Source organism: Silurus meridionalis, chromosome 20 (genome assembly GCF_014805685.1).
Source record: "Silurus meridionalis isolate SWU-2019-XX chromosome 20, ASM1480568v1, whole genome shotgun sequence".
Taxonomy (NCBI): domain Eukaryota; kingdom Metazoa; phylum Chordata; class Actinopteri; order Siluriformes; family Siluridae; genus Silurus; species Silurus meridionalis.
In genome coordinates, this window is record NC_060903.1 from 547,501 (window position 1) to 567,500 (window position 20,000).

At 42.7% G+C, this 20,000-nt stretch overlaps 2 protein-coding genes across 2 annotated transcripts in view; both read left to right on the plus strand.

The window, feature by feature from the left end:
* The window catches only part of grk7a (G protein-coupled receptor kinase 7a), a 23,319-nt gene extending 18,014 nt beyond the window's left edge, over positions 1 to 5,305 (plus strand). The window contains exon 5 of the transcript XR_006928807.1: positions 5,280 to 5,305. The gene's annotated coding sequence lies outside the window, so the exon portion shown is untranslated. The remainder of the gene's footprint in view (positions 1 to 5,279) is intronic.
* On the plus strand, positions 1,691 to 19,287 carry xrn1 (5'-3' exoribonuclease 1). The gene is given in 41 exon segments (XM_046876303.1): positions 1,691 to 1,893; positions 3,327 to 3,559; positions 3,815 to 3,912; positions 4,201 to 4,310; positions 5,161 to 5,271; positions 5,418 to 5,503; positions 5,680 to 5,767; positions 5,897 to 6,065; positions 6,173 to 6,240; positions 6,325 to 6,459; positions 6,539 to 6,608; positions 7,225 to 7,333; positions 7,459 to 7,548; positions 7,644 to 7,800; positions 8,596 to 8,715; positions 8,867 to 9,030; positions 9,139 to 9,256; positions 9,413 to 9,508; positions 9,594 to 9,697; positions 9,820 to 9,948; positions 10,800 to 10,962; positions 11,049 to 11,162; positions 11,246 to 11,344; positions 11,499 to 11,614; positions 12,243 to 12,479; positions 12,630 to 12,765; positions 12,887 to 12,943; positions 13,029 to 13,161; positions 13,422 to 13,491; positions 13,668 to 13,866; positions 14,010 to 14,096; positions 14,262 to 14,304; positions 14,307 to 14,356; positions 14,951 to 15,052; positions 15,135 to 15,269; positions 15,364 to 15,505; positions 15,603 to 15,733; positions 15,853 to 15,966; positions 16,420 to 16,522; positions 17,474 to 17,631; positions 17,800 to 19,287. Coding segments are annotated over 41 exon segments (4,965 nt in total). The 5' UTR covers positions 1,691 to 1,818; the 3' UTR covers positions 18,046 to 19,287.
* Positions 19,288 to 20,000: the final 713 nt, after the last annotated feature.

A 20,000-nucleotide genomic window follows, 5' to 3' on the forward strand; every position in this document is an offset into this window, starting at 1 on the left:
TTATAGGCTACATGTCAAATTCCTACATGTACATTTGCTGCTAATAAATTTACATTAGATTCATCCACTCTAGAAAAACTTGGTGTTAAATTTTTATTAAATTATGAACATTTATCATTTAATATAAAAAAAATAAATAAATACAATTTTACATTCTCTGAGATTTGAGTCATAGAGATACATTCTGTGTAAAACATCGCCTCCTGTGGCCATAACAGAGAATTACACCTCAGTCTCATAGTTTTGTGTGAATAATTGTATAAAACACTGTAATATACAATATAAAATACTTTAATTATTTTCTTACAGGCGTTTTAGGTTCTCTCATTCATTACCCTGCTCACTCTCTGGAAAATACGATGAAGAAGGGAACTACCTCCAGAGACTAAACTTCCTCACTGACACCATAAAGGGTGTGTCATGTTTAAAACTGATGCTATCTATCTATCTATCTATCTATCTATCTATCTATCTATCTATCTATCTATCTATCTATGAATACAGTACAAGTTACAATCGTTCTGTCTCTCTCTCCCTACACTATGTACAGTATGTACCACAGGTCCAGATGAAGGCTCACACTGAAGATATAGGATCATGGATTTGTTCCAGGTGGATCACCGTGTTACCGTGTGTAACATTTTCTCAGTGCACCAAAATTACTACAGGACTGAAAACAGCAGAAATACTAACTCAAGGCTTTGTCCCGAACTATCATCAGATGCTTCACTGCTCCTTCAAGATAAACTTCATTCTCTTCTTTACCACAACGTTTCACACACTCTGCTCTAAAGATCTTTTAATTATAGACAAGATTAATATTTATATGTGAAAACAACACCCAAGAGGTATATTGTGTGGAACATATTAATTAAAAGACTCTGGGACACTGCAAACAAAAAAAATGACACAAATATTAATATATATATATATATATATATATATATATATATATATATATATATATATATATATATATATATATATATATATTAACAACACTATATGTCATTAAAGCACAATGAATTCTGATATTGGAAATATGAATAAATGCAGTGTACTTGAAATTATGCTAATCAACTTATTCACTGTTATTAAATAAATGAATACAGTGTGTGTTAGATTGTGCAATAAATTGAATCTACTGTTATTCCTTAAAAACAAATCTGCACTGCATTTTAAATAAAGCATTTTGGATGTTTTTTTGTCGTTTATTTGGCGGTTTTTTCATAAATATTTGATTGTGTTAGTATTTTTACGGCACCTGGAAAACAAAAATGACCTGAAATAGAAATGTGTTTACAACAAGGAACTCTTTAATCCGGAAGAATTATCGGTTGCACAATATTAAAATAAATGATGTAATCTGCTCATTTATGTGTAATTTTCCCCCGAATCTGTTTATATTACAAAATATTAGGTTTGTGTTTTATTTCCATAAAATAATTTAAGTTGTAATATTTTAACCTCATCGTCGGTCATAAGAGCAGAGCTTCCGCTCGGACATTATTAGTAGTCGGACAATAACCAAATTGCCTCTTGTACTACCCGTTTTAGTAAAGCCCCGCCTTCTGTGTAGTGATTGGATATTATTAACGACAAGCCAATCATTGTGCGGCAGCTTAACCGTGTTACCCAATCCGAGATCAGGAAGGCGTGGCGTGTCTGAACCCTGGTGGGAAAAGAAACGGAAGCGTGAACCGCTAGCAACACCAACACAGCAATACCAAGCTAGCTATCAAAGTTTATGCAGCTCTTCGCTTCCGTCTCAGAGATTTATTTACTGATTAGTGTCATTGTGGTTTTCTCCTCGGCGCGATGGGGGTTCCGAAGTTCTACAGATGGATCTCAGAGCGATATCCGTGTCTGAGTGAAGTTGTGAAGGAGCACCAGGTTTGTCTTAATAAATGCTAGTTAGCTTTAAGACTAGCACCCGGCTAACACCCCCCCCCCCTCACTCAGGAGAGATTTATTTCAACTCAACATCTTTTATTATTGATTAATTTCAGTTATAAATATAATTCTGTGGTAAAACAGTCTGAATTCTATGTGGGGTCACAGTCACGATGTTGTGGTTTTTAGCGCTTCTCAGGAATTCTGGTTCCGTCTCAGAAGTGATCTCCGGGTCTGTTAAAGTGCACTACATGGGGTTCATTTACAGAATTTACTTCTCAGAATCCAAGAGGCAGATAATATTTCAACATCCACTCTTAAAACAGAGGAGACTGTGAGTCAGGCCTTCATGGTCAAACCGCAGTAAAGAACCCATTACTTCAGAAGAACAACAAGCAGAAGAGACTTGTTTGGGCCAAGAAACACAAGGAACATCAGCTTCTCCATGCCAGAGAACTTTAACACTCAGAGAGGTCCAGTGTCCAAACTCCACATGAAGTGGGATCCAAATGGTGCTGGTACGTCTCTGAATGGTTTGGGATGTTTGAGGACATCTACTTCTTCAATGGTCCACAATCTTCATGAGGTGGGATGTGACTGGAGCTGGAGCAACCTCAGGATTCCTCGCGATGGGGAGAGAAAGAGAAGCAGTGGAGAGGAATTAGCGTAGCTGCTGTTCATGATATTAACAGCACAAGATGATAATGTTAAGTGATCAGATGTTCTGGAGCACAAGGTTATGATGTGATGTGATCAGATGTTCTGGAGCACAAGGTTATGATGTTCTAGAAGGTGAGTGTTGAGATGGTATATGATGAATTGGACCAGAGAGTGAAGGAAAATCAGCCAACAAGCATCCAACACCCTTTCCTTCAAGATTGTTGGAAACCTATTTGAAGTGATGACCTCATGTGTGCGAGGGACCGCCCCGGGTGTGCGAGGGACCGCCCCGGGTGTGCGAGGGACCGCCCCGGGTGTGCGAGGTTCTTTCAGAGTTCTTCGTTATTAATGTACACTGATAGAAATAATCACCATAAAGAAAAAAACTTTTACATTTACAAAATAATAAAATATTAGAATAATTTTATCGGTGTATGTTGTTATTTACAGTCTGGTAAAAAATTACAAAATAAACAGTCACATCATGTACAATAATTGAAAGTGTTTATCATTCAGATGGGTGTGCAGAAATGTTGGCACCCCCGATAAACCTGCTCGCTCATTCACAGGTATTTTGAGTGTTTTGGTGTTTCAGTCACGGTAAAAGATAAAAAAAAACAACAACAACCCCTCAGTCACGTGATAATCATTGTTTAATACAATCTTTAATGTAGTCTGTATGTGTGGTTTTAACGCTGTCCACTGTGGAGATCCAGCTACGCTCCAGCTACGTTGGTTTTATTTCATTCAAATCGAATGAATTTTATTCCCAGATCCCGGAGTTTGATAATCTGTACCTGGACATGAACGGGATCATCCACCAGTGCTCGCACCCCAACGACGAGGATGTGCACTTCCGCATCACCGAGGAGAAGATCTTCGCTGACATCTTCCACTACCTCGAAGTGCTCTTTCGTATCATCAAGCCCAGGAAGGTGTTCTTCATGGCTGTGGACGGAGTCGCTCCGAGAGCCAAAATGAACCAGCAGCGCGGCAGGAGATTCAGGTACGAACTCGAACTGACGGCTCCTTCTTTCTTGTTAGTTAATCACACGTCTAACAGGAAGGCGTTTGGTGTTCCACGTTAACGAGCTCATCAGGAAGGAGAAGAAATCGCACGGAGCTTGGGAGCTGAGACAGCTTCATGATCAGGCTCAGAAGTAATGTTCATGTATGAAGAGCTGTTCAGGATGGTGCAGAAACGCACTACCGCACGTCTTTTAAGGTCACAGTGGGTCACGTGCCGCTCCCTTTCTTTCAGATCGGCGAAGGAAGCAGAGGAAAAGATAAAGAAGGCTCTGGAGAAGGGCGAGGTTTTACCCACAGAGGCTCGATTCGACTCCAACTGCATCACACCTGGTCTGTCTCACAGTCTCACACCTTTCACCCCAATACAACCAATTAATGCCCTGATCTCATTTATTCATGTAAAAACATGGGTCCTCAGTCACTTATCGTCTTTTTAATTACGATTGTTTATTTATTTATTATTTTACTATTAATTAGCGTTCACTCATTGTATACTTTATTACACAATCAAATATTTATATATTTTTCTACATAACATACATATTTTTATGTACTATTAAATATATATATATAATTTATTATTAAAATATGTATTTATTATAATAATCTTTCGTGCAGGTACTGAGTTCATGGTCCGGCTTCAGGAGCAGCTGAAATACTTTGTGCAGAAAAAGATATCCACAGACCGAATGTGGCAGGGAGTGAGAGTGTATCTGTCAGGTCACGAGGTGAACACACACACACACACACACACACACACACACACACACACAGTCACAGGCCACACCCAAATCCCTGTGCATCCCTACTTATTATTCTGTGTAATTTAGTGCACCATCACATCAGGGATGTTTCACTAGTGATGTATGAGGGAGAAACAACCCACCTTTCCAGGTTACCATGACAACCAGCTCTGGTCTAGGCTTCTATCCTAAAACTATTCTATTGTAATGCTAAATACACACACACACAGTCTAATACGTTTGTGAGACAGATTTCTTTAGAAGTCCAATCCTTCTGAATCACACATGCAGAATAGTGGACATGGGCTGTGTCCTAAATCACTCTGACCCTTCTGAGTACAGAAGTTATGAATGATGTGACTACGGTATTATGCTGTGCTATGAAATGGATCTCTCTGTACCCCGGATGCTGTTGCAGCTTTGTGAATTAAAATGTTGCATTTATATCGTTTTGTTTAATTACACAAATTACACAGTCTTGTTTAATAGGTCGATGTCAGAGATTCTGTGAATCCAAGATAGGAGGATGTGGATCTCCATCTGTAATATTTTAGCCAGACATGCCTGCTACAGCATTACACTGACTGTCAGGAAGGAGTTTACAACGAACTCCCAAACATTCTCTGAGTTATTGAAGTTTAAAATATGCATTTAACCTGTTATTTCAATATGTTCCACTGATTCCAATCTTCGTTTTCTCTCATATCACAACATAATATTGGAAAATATCACGATATGAGTTTTAGAGACGTGTTAAATAAAAATGAAAAGTTACTGTGTAAAGTTTCTTTTGTGTATGAAACGTGTGTGTGTGTGTGTGTGTGGTTGTGAACAGACCCCAGGAGAAGGAGAGCACAAGATCATGGAGTTTATCCGGTCCGAAATCGCCAGACCGGGCCACGATTCTAACACACGACACTGTCTGTACGGCCTGGATGCTGATCTGGTGTGTAGTGTGTGTGTGTGTGTGTGTGTGTGTGTGTGTGTGTGTGTGTGTGTGTGTGTGTGTGTGTGTGTGTGTGTGTGAGGGTATATGCATATACAGTCTGCGTAATCTAATGTGTGTGTGTGTGTGTGTGTGTGTGTGTATAGATAATGCTGGGTCTGACGAGTCACGAGCCTCACTTCTCTCTGCTCAGGGAGGAGGTACGCTTCGGGGGGAAAAAGAATCAGAAGAGGTTTGTTTTGTTCTGGGGAAGGAGAGACCGTGTGTGTGTGTGTGTGTGTGTGTGTGTGTGTGTGTGTGTGTGTGTGTGTGTGTGTGTGTGTGTGTGAGAGAGAGATAATGTGTGTGTGTGTGTGTGTGTGTGTGTGTGTGTGTGTCTTAACTGGTCCAAGCGATTTGTTCCTGCAGAATAACGGCTCCAGAAGAGACGACGTTCCACCTTCTCCATCTATCCCTCATGAGGGAGTACATCGACTATGAGTTTTCTCCTCTGAGGGTCTGTACACACACACACACACACACTGTAGTACTTTACAACTCCACAGAGATGTTCTTTTTTACACACACTAGAGTGTAAGTGTGTGTGTGTGTGTTCTGAGTGGAGGTGTGTTTGTGTGGTTCTCAGGAGAGAATCTCTTTTGAATATGATCTGGAGCGGATTATAGACGACTGGATCCTGATGGGCTTCCTGGTGGGGAACGACTTCATCCCTCACCTGCCTCACCTGCACATTAACCAGGACGCTCTGCCCCTGCTGTACAGAACATACATCACCGTCCTGCCCACACTCGAGGGTCAGACGTCTTTATAGACACGTGTGTGTGTGTGTGTGTGTGTGTGTGTGTGTGTGTGTGTGTGTGTGTAAATCTGTGTGTTTGATTTCTCTCTCTGTTTTTATCAGGATACCTGAATGAGAACGGTTATCTAAATCTGGCTCACTTTGAGAAGTATCTCGAGAAACTGGCAGAGGTCAGTGTGTGTGTGTGTGTGTGTGTGTATGCTGTATAATGTGACCTGTCCAGATCTTAATATCATCTTTGAACTGATCTCCAGTTTGACCGCGAGCATTTCAATGAGGTATTTGTGGACCTCAAGTGGTTCGAGAGCAAAGTGGGGAACAAATACGTGAATGAAGCGGCGGGTCTGGCAGCAGAGGAGGAGCTGAGCAAACAAGGCAGGGGGAACAAGGTGAGGGGCAGAGCACTGATCTTCATAGTTTGGGAAAAATTTTATTTTCATGGAAAATAATGTTATACTTTGTTTTTAGATGTTTAAAGACACTCTTAGTCTGGCAGCTCTGGATGGAGACAAAGACTTGCCCTGTTCTACAGGAAGAGGTACACACACACACACACACACACACACACACACACGCCATGTCCTATGTCCTGCTACCTACAAGGTTTCAAAAAGGTTCGAGACTAGTTTTGTACCACGCCAACAGATGGCAGCACGAGGCTGCACGCACAGTCACAGGGAGCACCGACCTTCATAAGTCAGTGTATTAAGACATCTCCTGTGTACATGGGGAGATGTGCGGCTAGTGCTATTCTGAACACGGCCGCTACCACGTCTGCTATTGCCTCACGAACAGGAAGTTAGAGCACCCTGTCACGAGCTCCTCCTCACACGTGAGTTTCTCACTGGAAACAACACATTCTCACGTCGGCACCCACCCTACTCACCAGACTCGTCCTGAAGATGAAGATCCAGGTCACAATTTTTTACACCGTTGTGGAGATCCACCCGTGAAAAGATGATGTTCAACACGCTTTGAAAAGGAGACGTCCACATTATTGACAAGAACATGGCTAGATACCAGCTTCATGTTTTAGATAAATATATAACACACTCGGTGTACCTACATTACTGACACACACTTGATTTCTTCTGATTTGGATTCTGCTAATTATTTTGGTTCTTTCACTTGGCACATTCTTAATTTTTGCAAAGATGCACCAGAAGGTGGTGAGGAAGACGACGAGGACATGTTTGAAACGGAGTTCCGGCAGTATAAGAGAACGTACTACATGACCAAGATGGACGTAGAGGTGGTCTCTGAGTGAGTTTTGAGATCAGTCACTAATCTGTCAGCCCTTTCACCTTGATATTGATCACTATAATAAAGAGATAAACAGGGTTATGGGCTGAGACCTGGTTTGTGTTTTGTTCCTGTCTGGTTTGCAGTGAGTTTTTGGCCGGTCAGGCTCGCTGCTACGTGGAGGGAATCCAGTGGATCTTACATTATTACTATCACGGAGTTCAGTCCTGGAGCTGGTGAGGAAACTGTTCAGGAGTGACTGTATACCTCTGAGTGTGTGTGTGTGTGTGTAATACTGATGGATATATAAGATGTGACTCTGTGTGTACAGGTATTACCCTTATCACTACGCACCTTTCCTCTCTGATGTGAGGAACATCGCTGACCTCAAGCTGACCTTTGATCTGGGAAAACCCTTCATGCCCTTTGAACAGCTGCTGGGGGTTTTACCTTCGGCAAGTAAAGACCTGCTGCCTATATGCTACCAGGTAATACACACACACACACACACACACACACACACACACACACACACACACACACACAAAGAAGATCCCAAAAACTATAATACATTTTATTTTTGTAGGGCTTTTAATGCATAAACAAGAACAAAACAAAAAGGCGAATAGATGAACAGACAGACATGTGGAGGAATAGACAGACAGACATGTGGAGGAATAGACAGACAGACATGTGGAGGAATAGACAGACAGACATGTGGAGGAATAGACAGACAGACATGTGGAGGAATAGACAGACAGACATGTGGAGGAATAGACAGACAGACATGTGGAGGAATAGACAGAGACATGTGGAGGAACAGACAGACAGACATGTGGAGGAACAGACAGACAGACATGTGGAGGAATAGACAGACAGACATGTGGAGGAATAGACAGACAGACATGTGGAGGAATAGACAGACAGACATGTGGAGGAATAGACAGACAGGGAGATGGAGGAATAGACAGACAGGGAGATGGAGGAATAGACAGACGAAAAGAATAGGCAGACAGAAAGATTAAGGAATATACAGATGGGGGGACAAAGTAGTGGAAAGACAGGGGGTTGGAGGAGTAGACAGACAGGGGGTTGGAGGAGTAGACAGACAGGGGGACGGAGGAGTAGACAGACAGGGGGACGGAGGAGTGGACAGAAAGGCAGACGATAGATAGATGGAAATAAATAGATGGGGGGGGCATAAGAGAAATAAACAGTATAAAAGATTGAGATTTGTCCTCACTCCTGTAATCTCTGTGTGTGTGTGTGTGTGTGTGTGTCAGCACCTGATGACGTCTCCAGACTCTCCAATTATTGAGTATTACCCTGTGGACTTTAAGACGGACCTGAACGGGAAGCAGCAGGAGTGGGAGGCCGTGGTCCTAATCCCCTTCATCGATGAGGTTTTACACCTTCACACATCTGTTCATCTAATATACACACACCTTCACCAAGTGCTGCTTCATGGTGTGTGTGTGTGTGTGTGTGTGTGTGTGTGTGTGTGTGTGTGTGTGTGTGTGTGTGTGTGTGTGTGTGTGTGTGTGTGTGTTTTAGAACCGGTTGCTGGCAGCCATGGCCCCCTGCAGTCTGAGTAAATCAGAGCGAGCGAGAAACACACACAGCGAGTGTGCAGTGTACTGCTACGACAAAGAGCTCGACTTCCACCTCGTATCACCACTGCCTGAGGTTTTCCCTGATGTTACACACTGTCATGCCAGGTACACACACACACACACACACACACACACACACACAATCTATTAATCACAGACAGAAGGGGAAAGAATCTGATTGGGTTTTGTGTGTGTGTGTGTGTGTGTGTTTAGGTCAATGGCTGTGCCCATGGACGCCTGGCGAGTGTCTCTGGACGTCGTCAGACGCAGAATTGATCGGAGCAGCCTGTATTTCTGCGGCTTTCCCACTTTACAGCACATCCAACATAAAGTAAATTTTGCGATTATTATTTTATTCTTATACGACTTTCAATAAAAACATAATTACTATATTACCATATAATTACATAATTACTATATAGTTATCATAAACACGCATTATTAACACTCAAAGCATTTAAATCTGTTTATTTATTCGTTGTTTTAGTTTTATAAGAAGAAGAGCGGCGTGGTCGTGTTCCAGCAGAGCAGCCGAGGAGAAAACATGATGCTGGAGATTCTACCCAGCCAGCAGGAGGAGCTGGTGAGCATGCTGTCTGTATTTAAATGCAAACACATACTAGTTAATGGTAAAGTGTGTTTGATTTTACTTCGTTTGTGCGTTTTAGGTTTTGGAGGACGTCGCGTCGCTCGTGTTGGGGAAGAGCGTGTTCGTGAACTGGCCTCACCTGGAGGAGGCGCGTGTGGTCGCCGTGTCAGACGGAGAGGCAAAGTAAGACTTTTACATGGAAAAGTGGGCAGGGTTATGCTAATCAGGCAGATTTACACAGTGTCTGTTTGTAACAAATATTCTGATTAACATACATGCATTTACTAATAATCTTTGTGTTTCAGGTTTTACCTGGAGGAGGCACCAGGAGTGCAGAAGCTGTACGAGGACACGCCCCCTCCTGTTAAAGTGGTGTATCTGAGCGATAAAGAGCACAAGGACTGGATTAAAGAGTTGCAGGGCATCACTGAACAGTAAGAACCTCCTCACCTAGTGTGAGTTCTGCTGAGTTCTTGGTCAGAAGAGAAGGTGTTGATTCATTCTCTATAACAGCAGATCTGACGGTAGTGCAGGTTTATATTAGCACAGGATCTTCAGCAGGCCCTTTACATGAGCAGACTGTGTAAAACTGTTCACTTTTTACCATGAAACACAGTCAAAACACTTCTAATCAAGTAGAGAAAATATGGTGCAACACTGACATTACCAAGAACCGGCTGTTCCTCCAAAATCTATCCAAAGATGAGCAGAAAACTGGTTATGGAGGCTGACAGCAACATTACAGGAGCTGAAGGAGTCTCTGGAAAGTACTGGATGTGTGGTACATGTGACAACAATTCATCATGTGTCTGCTCTAAGGGAGCAAGCCTTTTCTTACGAAGAAAAAACAGCACCCAGCCTAAATTTGACAAAAACACATTTGAAGTCTCCCAAAAGCATGTGGGGAAAATGTCATATGGTCTGTTTTTTGGCCATAATTCCATAAGAACACCATACCCAAGGTGAAGCATGGTGGAGGCATCATCATGCTTTGGGGCCGTTTTTCTTCATCTGAAACAGGGGAGGTGGAGGTAGTCATGAACAGTTCCAAATGCCAGCTTATGTTCTTTAGAAAGCTGCTAGAAAGATTTCAGCTTTTTTACCGGTTGTGTTGTGCAGGTTATAGGCCACAGTAAAGGTGGAAAAAGTTCTGGAATTATTTATCCTGCTCATATTATTTTTACATCACATAACCCAGGGGTGTGTAGACTTTTTGATGTGTGCTGTAAGTGGTTGTTTTGTCAGTCATGTGTTCTGACTCCGTCTCTGTGCCTGTGTTTCACAGCCACTCTAAGCGTAAAGGCGTGGTGATAAACGTAACGTCGGTGCTCCTCTATGCTCAGCTCCTCACAGGCAGGAAGTACATCATCTCCCCGAGCGGTCAGGTCCACCTGGAGAAACAGTGGGCCAAACAGATCCTGCCCTTCGCTTACCAAACCATCGTTAAGGTACAAGTACTGCAGTTCTGAATATGATTCTGTCTTCACGCTGCTCATTGACGTCTCACTAACGGGGTTGTGTTCGCTCTTTTTAGGACATCAAAGCCTTCGACTCGTCCTTGTCTCGGTTTAAAACGCTGGAGGAGCTTTTCCCCGTCTCCACCACCGTCTTCATGGTGGGAAACCCGTATTACGGAGCGATGGGAGAGGTGAGCGTTCCTCAGGTTACCTACAAAAATACACTCGTACAGATCATCAGTGTTTACAGACCTTTTTACATCATTTCACTCAGGTGCAAGATTCGAGTGATGTCATCAGCGAGGGACGTATACGCGTGGTCTTCACTGTGCCGTGTGAACCGCACCTCGATGCCTTAATTCAGAACCAGCATGTCAGTCAGACTTTCATTATAATATTATTATTATTATTATAAAATAATTTAATAACACCAATCTGTTCAGGCAGTTTCATGTATTTAAGTTTACGTGTGTTTAGTATATAATGATGGTTAGAAATACTAAAAGATTTGCACTTCTTTTACTCAGAAATACTCCATAAAGTACAGTCCTGGGTACGTCCTGGCCTCCCGCCTCGGCATCACCAGCTACCTCGTCTCCAGGTTCTCCGGGAGCATCTTCATCGGGAGAGGATCCAAGAAGAAGTCAGTGCAGCTCATACTCTCTCGTCTTACATTTACACAGTTTACAGTCCATAACGTCCTGGTTAGAAGCAGGTTTATTGGCCAAGTGTGTTGGTGATGTAATTAACGTTTATATAGCGTTTGTTTTATTATACATACATTTTATGTTATTCGTTAAAATAGTTAATTAAATGCTATAATATATCAGGGGTGTAACGGCACACAAAATCCATGTTACGATACGTAACTCGATTTATAAGCAAAACATTAAATTGCTTGTTTTTAACGCAGTTTATTATTATTATTATTATTATTATTATTATTAGCATTTGTGATCAACATTTTAACAGTTTACTTTTTTTTTAAACAGTTTTTAATAAAATGGCTGCTTGGTTAAATAAATATATAAAATAAAAAACTTTTAGATAAAAAATAAATATTGGATTAAATCTAAATAATGGAATACACTTTTTATTATATTAATTAAATTGACTGAATTGACCCCATTTGGGTAATGCAGATGTGTTGATAAGTGTGTGTGTGTGTGTGTGTGTGTGTGTGTGTGTGAGAAATTCTTGAAGCTGGACATAAAATGCTAAAGACTCTACTTCCTGGTTATTCTCTCTCTCGCTCTCTTTCTCTCTCTCAGTCCACACGGTGAGCAAAAAGCCAACGTGGGTCTGAATCTAAAGTTCAACAAGAAAAACGAGGAGGTTCCAGGCTACACTAAGAGAACGGAGAAGGAGTGGTTGTACTCCGCTGCTGTAGAGGAGCTGTTAGCTGAGTATCTGGAGCGCTTCTCCGAGGTGTTCGACTACGTGTCCAGGAACAGCTACGACGATTTGTTTTATGAGGATGATATCTGGCCAGGAGAAGATGAGAATGGGTACGGCTCTCGTACACACACCTTACACCATAAACACCAAGCTGTAGTCCTCATCTATCTTCTATCAGTTCAGGACGCATAAACATGGGTACAAGGGGAAGATCAGCATTATTGTCTTTCTCTCTCTCTCTCTCTCTCTCTCTCTCTCAGTGCTGAGAGGGTTCAGGAAATCACCACCTGGCTGAAGACACATCCTGTTAGCTCCTCCTCCAGAGCATCATGTGACTTACAGATTCTGGACGTAGGCATCGTGGGGAAGATTGAGGAAGAGCTGGAGAAAGCAAAGGTGTTTCTCTCTCTCTCTCTCTCACTCGCTCACACACACACACACACACACACACACACACACACACACACACTGAAATTTATTTCATTAATTTGGTTAATAAAATGTATTTATTTTCCAGCTGAAGAAGAGCAACAAAAAAGTGCGAGTCACAGTGAAACCTCACCTGGTGTTCAGGGTGAGTGCACACGTCCTGAATGTTCAGCACATCGCACACCTCCAAACCTCTTCTACACTCAGATGTATTTTGGTTTGTATCTCAGCCCCTGGAGCAGCATCACGGTGTAGTTCCTGACCCTGATGCTGAGTATCACCTGTTCGACCGCATCGTTAACGTCAGGGAGAACTTCTCGGTTCCTCTCGGCCTCAGAGGAACCATCATCGGCATCAAAGGAGGTACGACACAAACGTTCTCCCGCTGTAACCCAACAGTCTTACAGGGTCGTAAAGGTGATGTTCAGGCCTGGCTGAGACGATGATGTCATCCTGATACCGTGATGGTGATCAGTTATAAAGATTGTTGTTCATTTTTGTGTACTGTAAATAATGTTATCAAGCTACAGGATTTTAATGCTGATTGTTTTTATTTTTTTGTAGTTTATTATTATAATTAAATTGTGTGTGTGTTGTGTTGTGTTGTATTTTTTGTTTATCAGCTGAACGAGAGGCTGAAGTTCTGTATGAGGTTCTGTTTGATGAGGAGTTTGCAGGAGGACTCACTATCAGGTACAGACAGGCGCACACACACACACACACGCACACACGCACGTCCATTGTTCAATTCATTTGGCCTTGATTATAAGAGGCATTATTGTACGCTGTGTGTGTGTGTGTGTGTGTGTGTGTGTGTGTGTGTGTGTGTGTGTGTGTGTGTGTGTGTGTGTGTGTGTGTGTGTGTGTAGATGCTCTCCAGGTCGGGGTTACAGGGTTCCTCCATGTGCCTTAATCAATCTGAGCCACGGAACCCGTCAGGAGCAGAACCCTCACAAACTCACTGCCGTCGTCAAACCACAGCCTTCTTCCTCTTCCTCATCACACACACACAAACATCAGCTGGACGGCCTGAACCACTCACCACGATCACCATTTAAACCCACACAGGTAACACACACACACGCACACGCGCGCGCACACAGTTCAGGTAGCATGACCATGTGCTCTGTGATACAGTAAAGTTTAATTAAAACACCTAATCTTGCAGTGTGTGTGTGTGTGTGTGTGTGTGTGTGTGTGTGTGTGTGCAGCAGAACAGCAGGCAGGCTCACAGAACTGACACTCAGGGAAACAGAAACTCTCCTCAAAAAGGCCTGAACCAAAAAACACAACAGAAGGTAGCAACCTGAACGACCTGCTATATTTCTGTAATGTGTGTGTTTATGAAAGGTTTATAAATGTGTGTGTGTGTGTGTGTGTGTGTGTGTGTGTGTGTGTGTGTGTGTGTGTGTGTGTGTGTGTGTGTGTGTGTGTGTGTGTGTGTGTGTGTGTGTGTGTTTTAGGGCTCTGGGAATAAGGAGGAAGAGTTTAACAACGTGTGGCAGTCTCTCAATCTTTAGGACTGCCTCAAAAACCACCAGCCCACTGGCAGAACCATGTAAGTGTGTGTGTGTGTGTGTGTGTGTGTGTGTGTGCGCGTGCGTGCGTGTGTGTGTGTGTGTGTGAGAGCAGGATTGCCAAATCTGTACATAACAGCTTTCAGAGTAATAAATGTAAGATGTAATTATTTTAGTGTGAATACGAGGTGGTATCAAAAGGTTTCGAAAGTAGTTTTGTAACACGTCAGCAGATGGCAGCACGAGGCTGCACGCACATTCAAAGGGAGCACCGACCTTCATAAGTCAGTGTCGGCTGTATTGCTGTGCAGGGGAACTATTTAGAAGGTGTTTGTGTGGAAATGTAGATAAAGTTCTTTTCTGGAACCAGGGCGAGTCTCCAAACTTCTCGGTTCCACCTCGTATGTAGTGGGTACTTGGTTGCCATAGACACCAGTGATCCTTCTGAGCAATGTAGAAGATTTTTTTAACATCGATTTGTCTTTTGTTTCTGTTAAAACTTTTTCTTTGTGTACCATGTTTTTCCCGTGACTCAGAGCCGACACGTCCCGCTTCATATTCATCTCCGTTCTCTTTATAGTCCGTTACATTTTTAACACTACAGAATAATGAATCCCGGTTTATTTCTCCCCCAGGGGCAGCCAGCCAACATCAGACTACTGAAGAGGAATGAAGATTTAAATTCCATTTCTCCTCAGAAGCCTTCCAACAAGGTATCTACTGATCTCCACGCCGGGGTGAGATGATGGGACGTGTTAAACGTGGATCTTACACACGTTCTTTTTTTACTTGCTTTGAACGCTTGCTGAACGTTTGCAGGTCACCCCAGAGTTTCAGGAGCTCATAGCCAATCTGAAGGTCTCAAAGGGAGCTGAAGCTCCGGTTCAATCCTCTCCGGTGAGGAGACCTGCTGATGAGGAGGAGAAGCCGCTGTCTCCTCAGTCCTTCGCCATGGTGAGTTCACTGCAGCACCGTGTTAATGTAAATAAACATGATGTAATTGATGCATTTAAATCTGTGTGTCTTTTTTCACACACTTCTCTATAAGATGGGAACCATGATGCTGAAGGAGATGTTGAAGATCGACAGTTCGGCAACCACGTGCTCCACCCCTGACTCCGCCCCCATGAATGCATCCTCCAATCCCGGAGCTCAGCAGCAGAACAGGAGACGCAGTTCTAAGAAACTGGGTAAATAAACGTTTGTTTATCTTATTGGAGGCCAATTTCCACTTCATAGTTCTCACAGGAATTTTATCTTCACCTGAATTTTATTTGATCTTCTCAGCGGCCAGGATGAACTCTGCTCAGGGTGAACCTCCGGCTTCCCCTCTCCTGCCCTGCATGGCTGCTGAACTGAGCAGAGTGTGTGTGGGACTGAACATGGGGCCACCTGAGTTCACCTTCTTACACAGACAGGTTAGTGTTTTACACACACACACACACACACACACACTTCCAGGATTTACTCTTCCGGTTTGGAACTCCACTGTCAGAACTATGTGAACTGCACTCCAACTTTCTTGTGTGTGTTTCAGGGTCTGATTATATGTCAGGTGAAATTGTCTAATGGTCTCCTGCTTCACGGTCCTCCGTGTCCGTCTGAAACTGAAGCTAAAGCGAAGGCAGCTCTGTTCACTTTACAGCGTTTGGTAATGTCTCACAGCTTACCTGTCTGTCTCTCTGTCCGTCTGTCTCTCTGTCTGTCTGTCTCTTTGTTCACTCTACGGCACCTGGTAATGTCTCACACCAAACCCGACTCTGTCTGTCTATATTTTTATTTTTGTCTTGCTAAATTTGTATCTTCTCTCTTACCCTTGTTTCCATGCCTTTTCTGTCATTCTGATTACAGTTTTTCTTTTCTCTCTTTTTTTTTTTTTTTTTAGTGTTTTTTCTTAGTCATTAGTGTGAAAATGCTCAAAAAGAGTCTGACGTCTGTCTCATCTACTGTCTTTGCCACAAAACAACACCCTCTTGTTTGTTTAGTCAGACTTGTTGGTTTGGCGAACACACACACACACACACACACACACACACACACACACACACACACACACACAGAGTATAGAGTTGTAAAAGTGTCCCTCTGTCCTGCTCTGGTGTAGAACTCTGTGGGCTCGTTCCCCCTCGCTCCTCCTCCACTGTTCCCTGGAATGCAGCCCATGCGGCCGATGGCTCCTCATCCTCAGGTGTTCACGCAGCCTGCAGGTCAGAGTTTCACATTCTTCTACCACCACATTCCTCATTCCTCATTCCTCTCCTTACTAGTTAAAGTAGAGACGTGGCTCCACTAAAAATTTCCCTTTAAACTGTTACTTCAGTAAAAGTACAAACGTTTTTTGCCTTCAAATGAACTTCAGTATCGAAAGTAGTGATTTATTATAACTCTAATGTTCCTGTGATCATTTTTATCACAAGATTCTTCACTTAATCACCTCAGTTTCTGTGTAAAGACTCGAATGTGACTCTCAGCACACTGATCTATTAATAGAATGATATTAAAGACTCAAACACTGATTGATTTCTATTATAATCATCATGAACACAAAACCTTCTTTAATAAAACGTGTAAATGAGGTCACGTGTGTGGTGGTGATTTCGAGTCTGGAGTTTCTTCATCATTGATTCCTCTCTAAATGTTCTGCTTGATGTTGAACTGATGCTGAACTGTATGTTGTGATCAGTAGATGCACCGAGCGCCGATCAGAACACGTGTAAAACAGAGCGTGCGCTCGATCCTGATTGGTGACTCGCTGCGTGTTTCACCAGTTACGTTTTTATCCTCGTTAATAAAAAGGAACGACTGATTTCACTAAATGTAGTAAAAAGTGAGAGATTTGAGTTTGGAATGTAGTGAAATTACAGTAAAATATTCCCGTAATGGAAAAACTTCATTAAAGTACAAATACACAATAGAATACACACTGTGACCATCGTGCCACAAAACCACTTCAGACCATATAAAGATTATTACACTAATTATTAAATAAATGTAATAACTAATACTTTTTATTTATTTATTTCACTTTAATAAACACCTGTTTTAATGTACATTCAGTTTTGAATAAGTAACATAAGGAACATCTGTAAGAACATCTGTAAAACACAACATCCTGGGGCTCTTAATGACTTCTATTTGGCTTATATTGTGTTCTAAAGGTGGTCTTTTGATGCCCCCTCAAGGTTTCGCTCCTCTGCCATGGGGGGTGCAGTTTCCTCCTCAGGGGCAGCCGTTTTTCGGTGGGACGTTCCCTGGAGCTCGAGCGGCTCCGCCCCCTCCCCACGTCGGATCTCACAACCAATTCATCCCACTACAGGCAAGAGACAAACTCTCACAGAAACACACCAGCTTTCACCATGGGTTCTGATTAATGGAGCTATAAATGGATAAAAAGTACAACGTTGTGCTTTAATAAACACAAAAGAAATTGTCGGTAAGATTGTGTTCTCAGTAAATCGATGTTTTTACATATTTTTTATGTTAGGTGACTAAGAAGAGAGTTTCGGGTCGGAAGAGCCAGGAAACGAGACCGGACTTTGGGAACGCCACTCGACCCGAAAACCCAGAAACCTCCTGCTCCGCTCACAAAACTCCTCCACCAATCAGCACGCAGGAATCCGAGAACCTACCAAAACAACCGCCAAAACTGACACACCCCCCAGGCTCCGCCTCCAAACGCAAGCACAGGAAGTTGGCGGTGAACTTCGATGCCACTAAAGTCACGGACTGAAGCTCCGCCTCTTCTAGCGATCATTTTTTTTTTGTGGGCGGGGTGGGGGGGTTTATCTTATAGTCGTGCGTGATGGGGTGAACCTGAGATAAAGATTCTCTCTCTCGGTTTTCCCTCTCCTTCTCTCCCTCCATCCCTCCCTCTCTCATCTGGCTTTAATTTGCGCTCTTTATTTGCAATTATTCTGCTTTTTTTTTCCGCCAGCAGTGGGTTTTTAATTTTTCTTAAATATTTGAAGATTTATTTTTATAATCTCAGCACATTCAAAAGAAATTTAATATTCTCGTTCAGTTTGTTTTTAATCAGCGATCCTTAAACCCCCACAGGTCCGATTGCGCAGTTACGGCCGATCGGATCGTATTTCTGATAACGCTGTTCCTCACCTCGTTCCTCACCTCGTTCCTGGAATTCCACAAGGTCCAAACTCGTAGGAGTGAAGCAGCTTCGTGTCCATGTGCAAGTTCTCGCTGGACTTTATGCAAATAAGTGTCCCGCTTAGCCAATCAGGAGAGGGAAGATTTGAGAAAAGGAAACGGATGAAATGCTGGATGTGGACCTCGTCATCGAGGAGATTCGAGACGCTTCATGGACAATTTTCCACCATTGTTCAAGCTGCTTTTTATTTTTCATTCGTCTGATTTTACTTTCGAATTTTGAAAATACACCAACCATAAATGTAGCCTTAAAACTCTTAGTCTAGCCCCTCCCCCACTCCCCCAATCTTCTTGTACACTAATATGAAGAACGTGGACCATCTCAGTTCACTTCCTCCTCATGGATATTGGCTCTTCCTCTAAATCCTGATCTGCTTCACTGTCATTCAGCATCGTCTACACTCACATCTAAGCGTGGTGAGAGGACGTAGAGTTTCCAGTGTGAACACTGAGTAACTCAGTGAACAGGAATCTCACAGGGATTTTCTCTCTAAACAGCAGCACTTTTCAGATTGGGTTTTAAACTGAACTTTTTTTGGGTTTTAATTTTCTTTTTTTTAAGAGAACACCACTCTCTGTTCCCAGCAGCTCTGTGCTGTAGGGTCGATCATTTCAGTGACGTGCCACACCTCGAATTCCAGCGTCTGTCTGTCTGTCTGTCTTTTTTTTTCCGAGCGGTAAAGACGACCGTGTGCAGTGTTATTTTTTAAATGAACTCGAGTAACATTCGCTGAAGAATTCGCCGCCGGGTTCCCGCTGTGGGATGTGCTGTATATAGATCTTTAATAAACGCCTTTTGTTATCATAATTTTGTGATTAAATTTTTATTTTTTATTTTAATCGATTTTTACAACCTGTAAAGTGCAGAGTGACAGAAACCTGCTCACTGGGGATTGAGTTTCGTGAGACTGTGGGTGAAGAGGGTGCCAATACTTATACACAGTAGTTTAATTAAGGCGCCACTGGTGTTTCTCATGAAATGTGCCGTGAATGTGATTTTTTTTTTTTTTGTGTGTTTACTTATTAAATATTTAAGCATTAAAATGTATCTGAATCTTGAACAGTATTTTATAAAGATTAATCCACTGAACAGTGATGGGGTACGACCCGACCTCCTACTGACACCTGCTGCAGAGACGGCGTGTCCTTTAAGAGACAGGAAAATAGAAACAGGGTCACTATACCAGGTGGTATCAAAAAGTTCCTAGACTAGTTCACGCCAACAGATGGCAGCACAAGGCTGCACGCACATTCACAGGGAGCACCGACCTTTGTGAGTCAGGGAAGACGTGCATTACCACGTCTGCTCTTCTGACCACGCGCATTACCACGTCTGCTCTTCTGACCACGCGCATTACCACGTCTGCTCTTCTGACCACGCGCATTACCACGTCTGCTCTTCTGACCACGCGCATTACCACGTCTGCTCTTCTGATCACGCGCATTACCAATCAGCCCCCCTCACACGCGAGGTTCTTGTTGGAAACATGATTTGACTTCTGCACCTACTCTGCTTGCCAG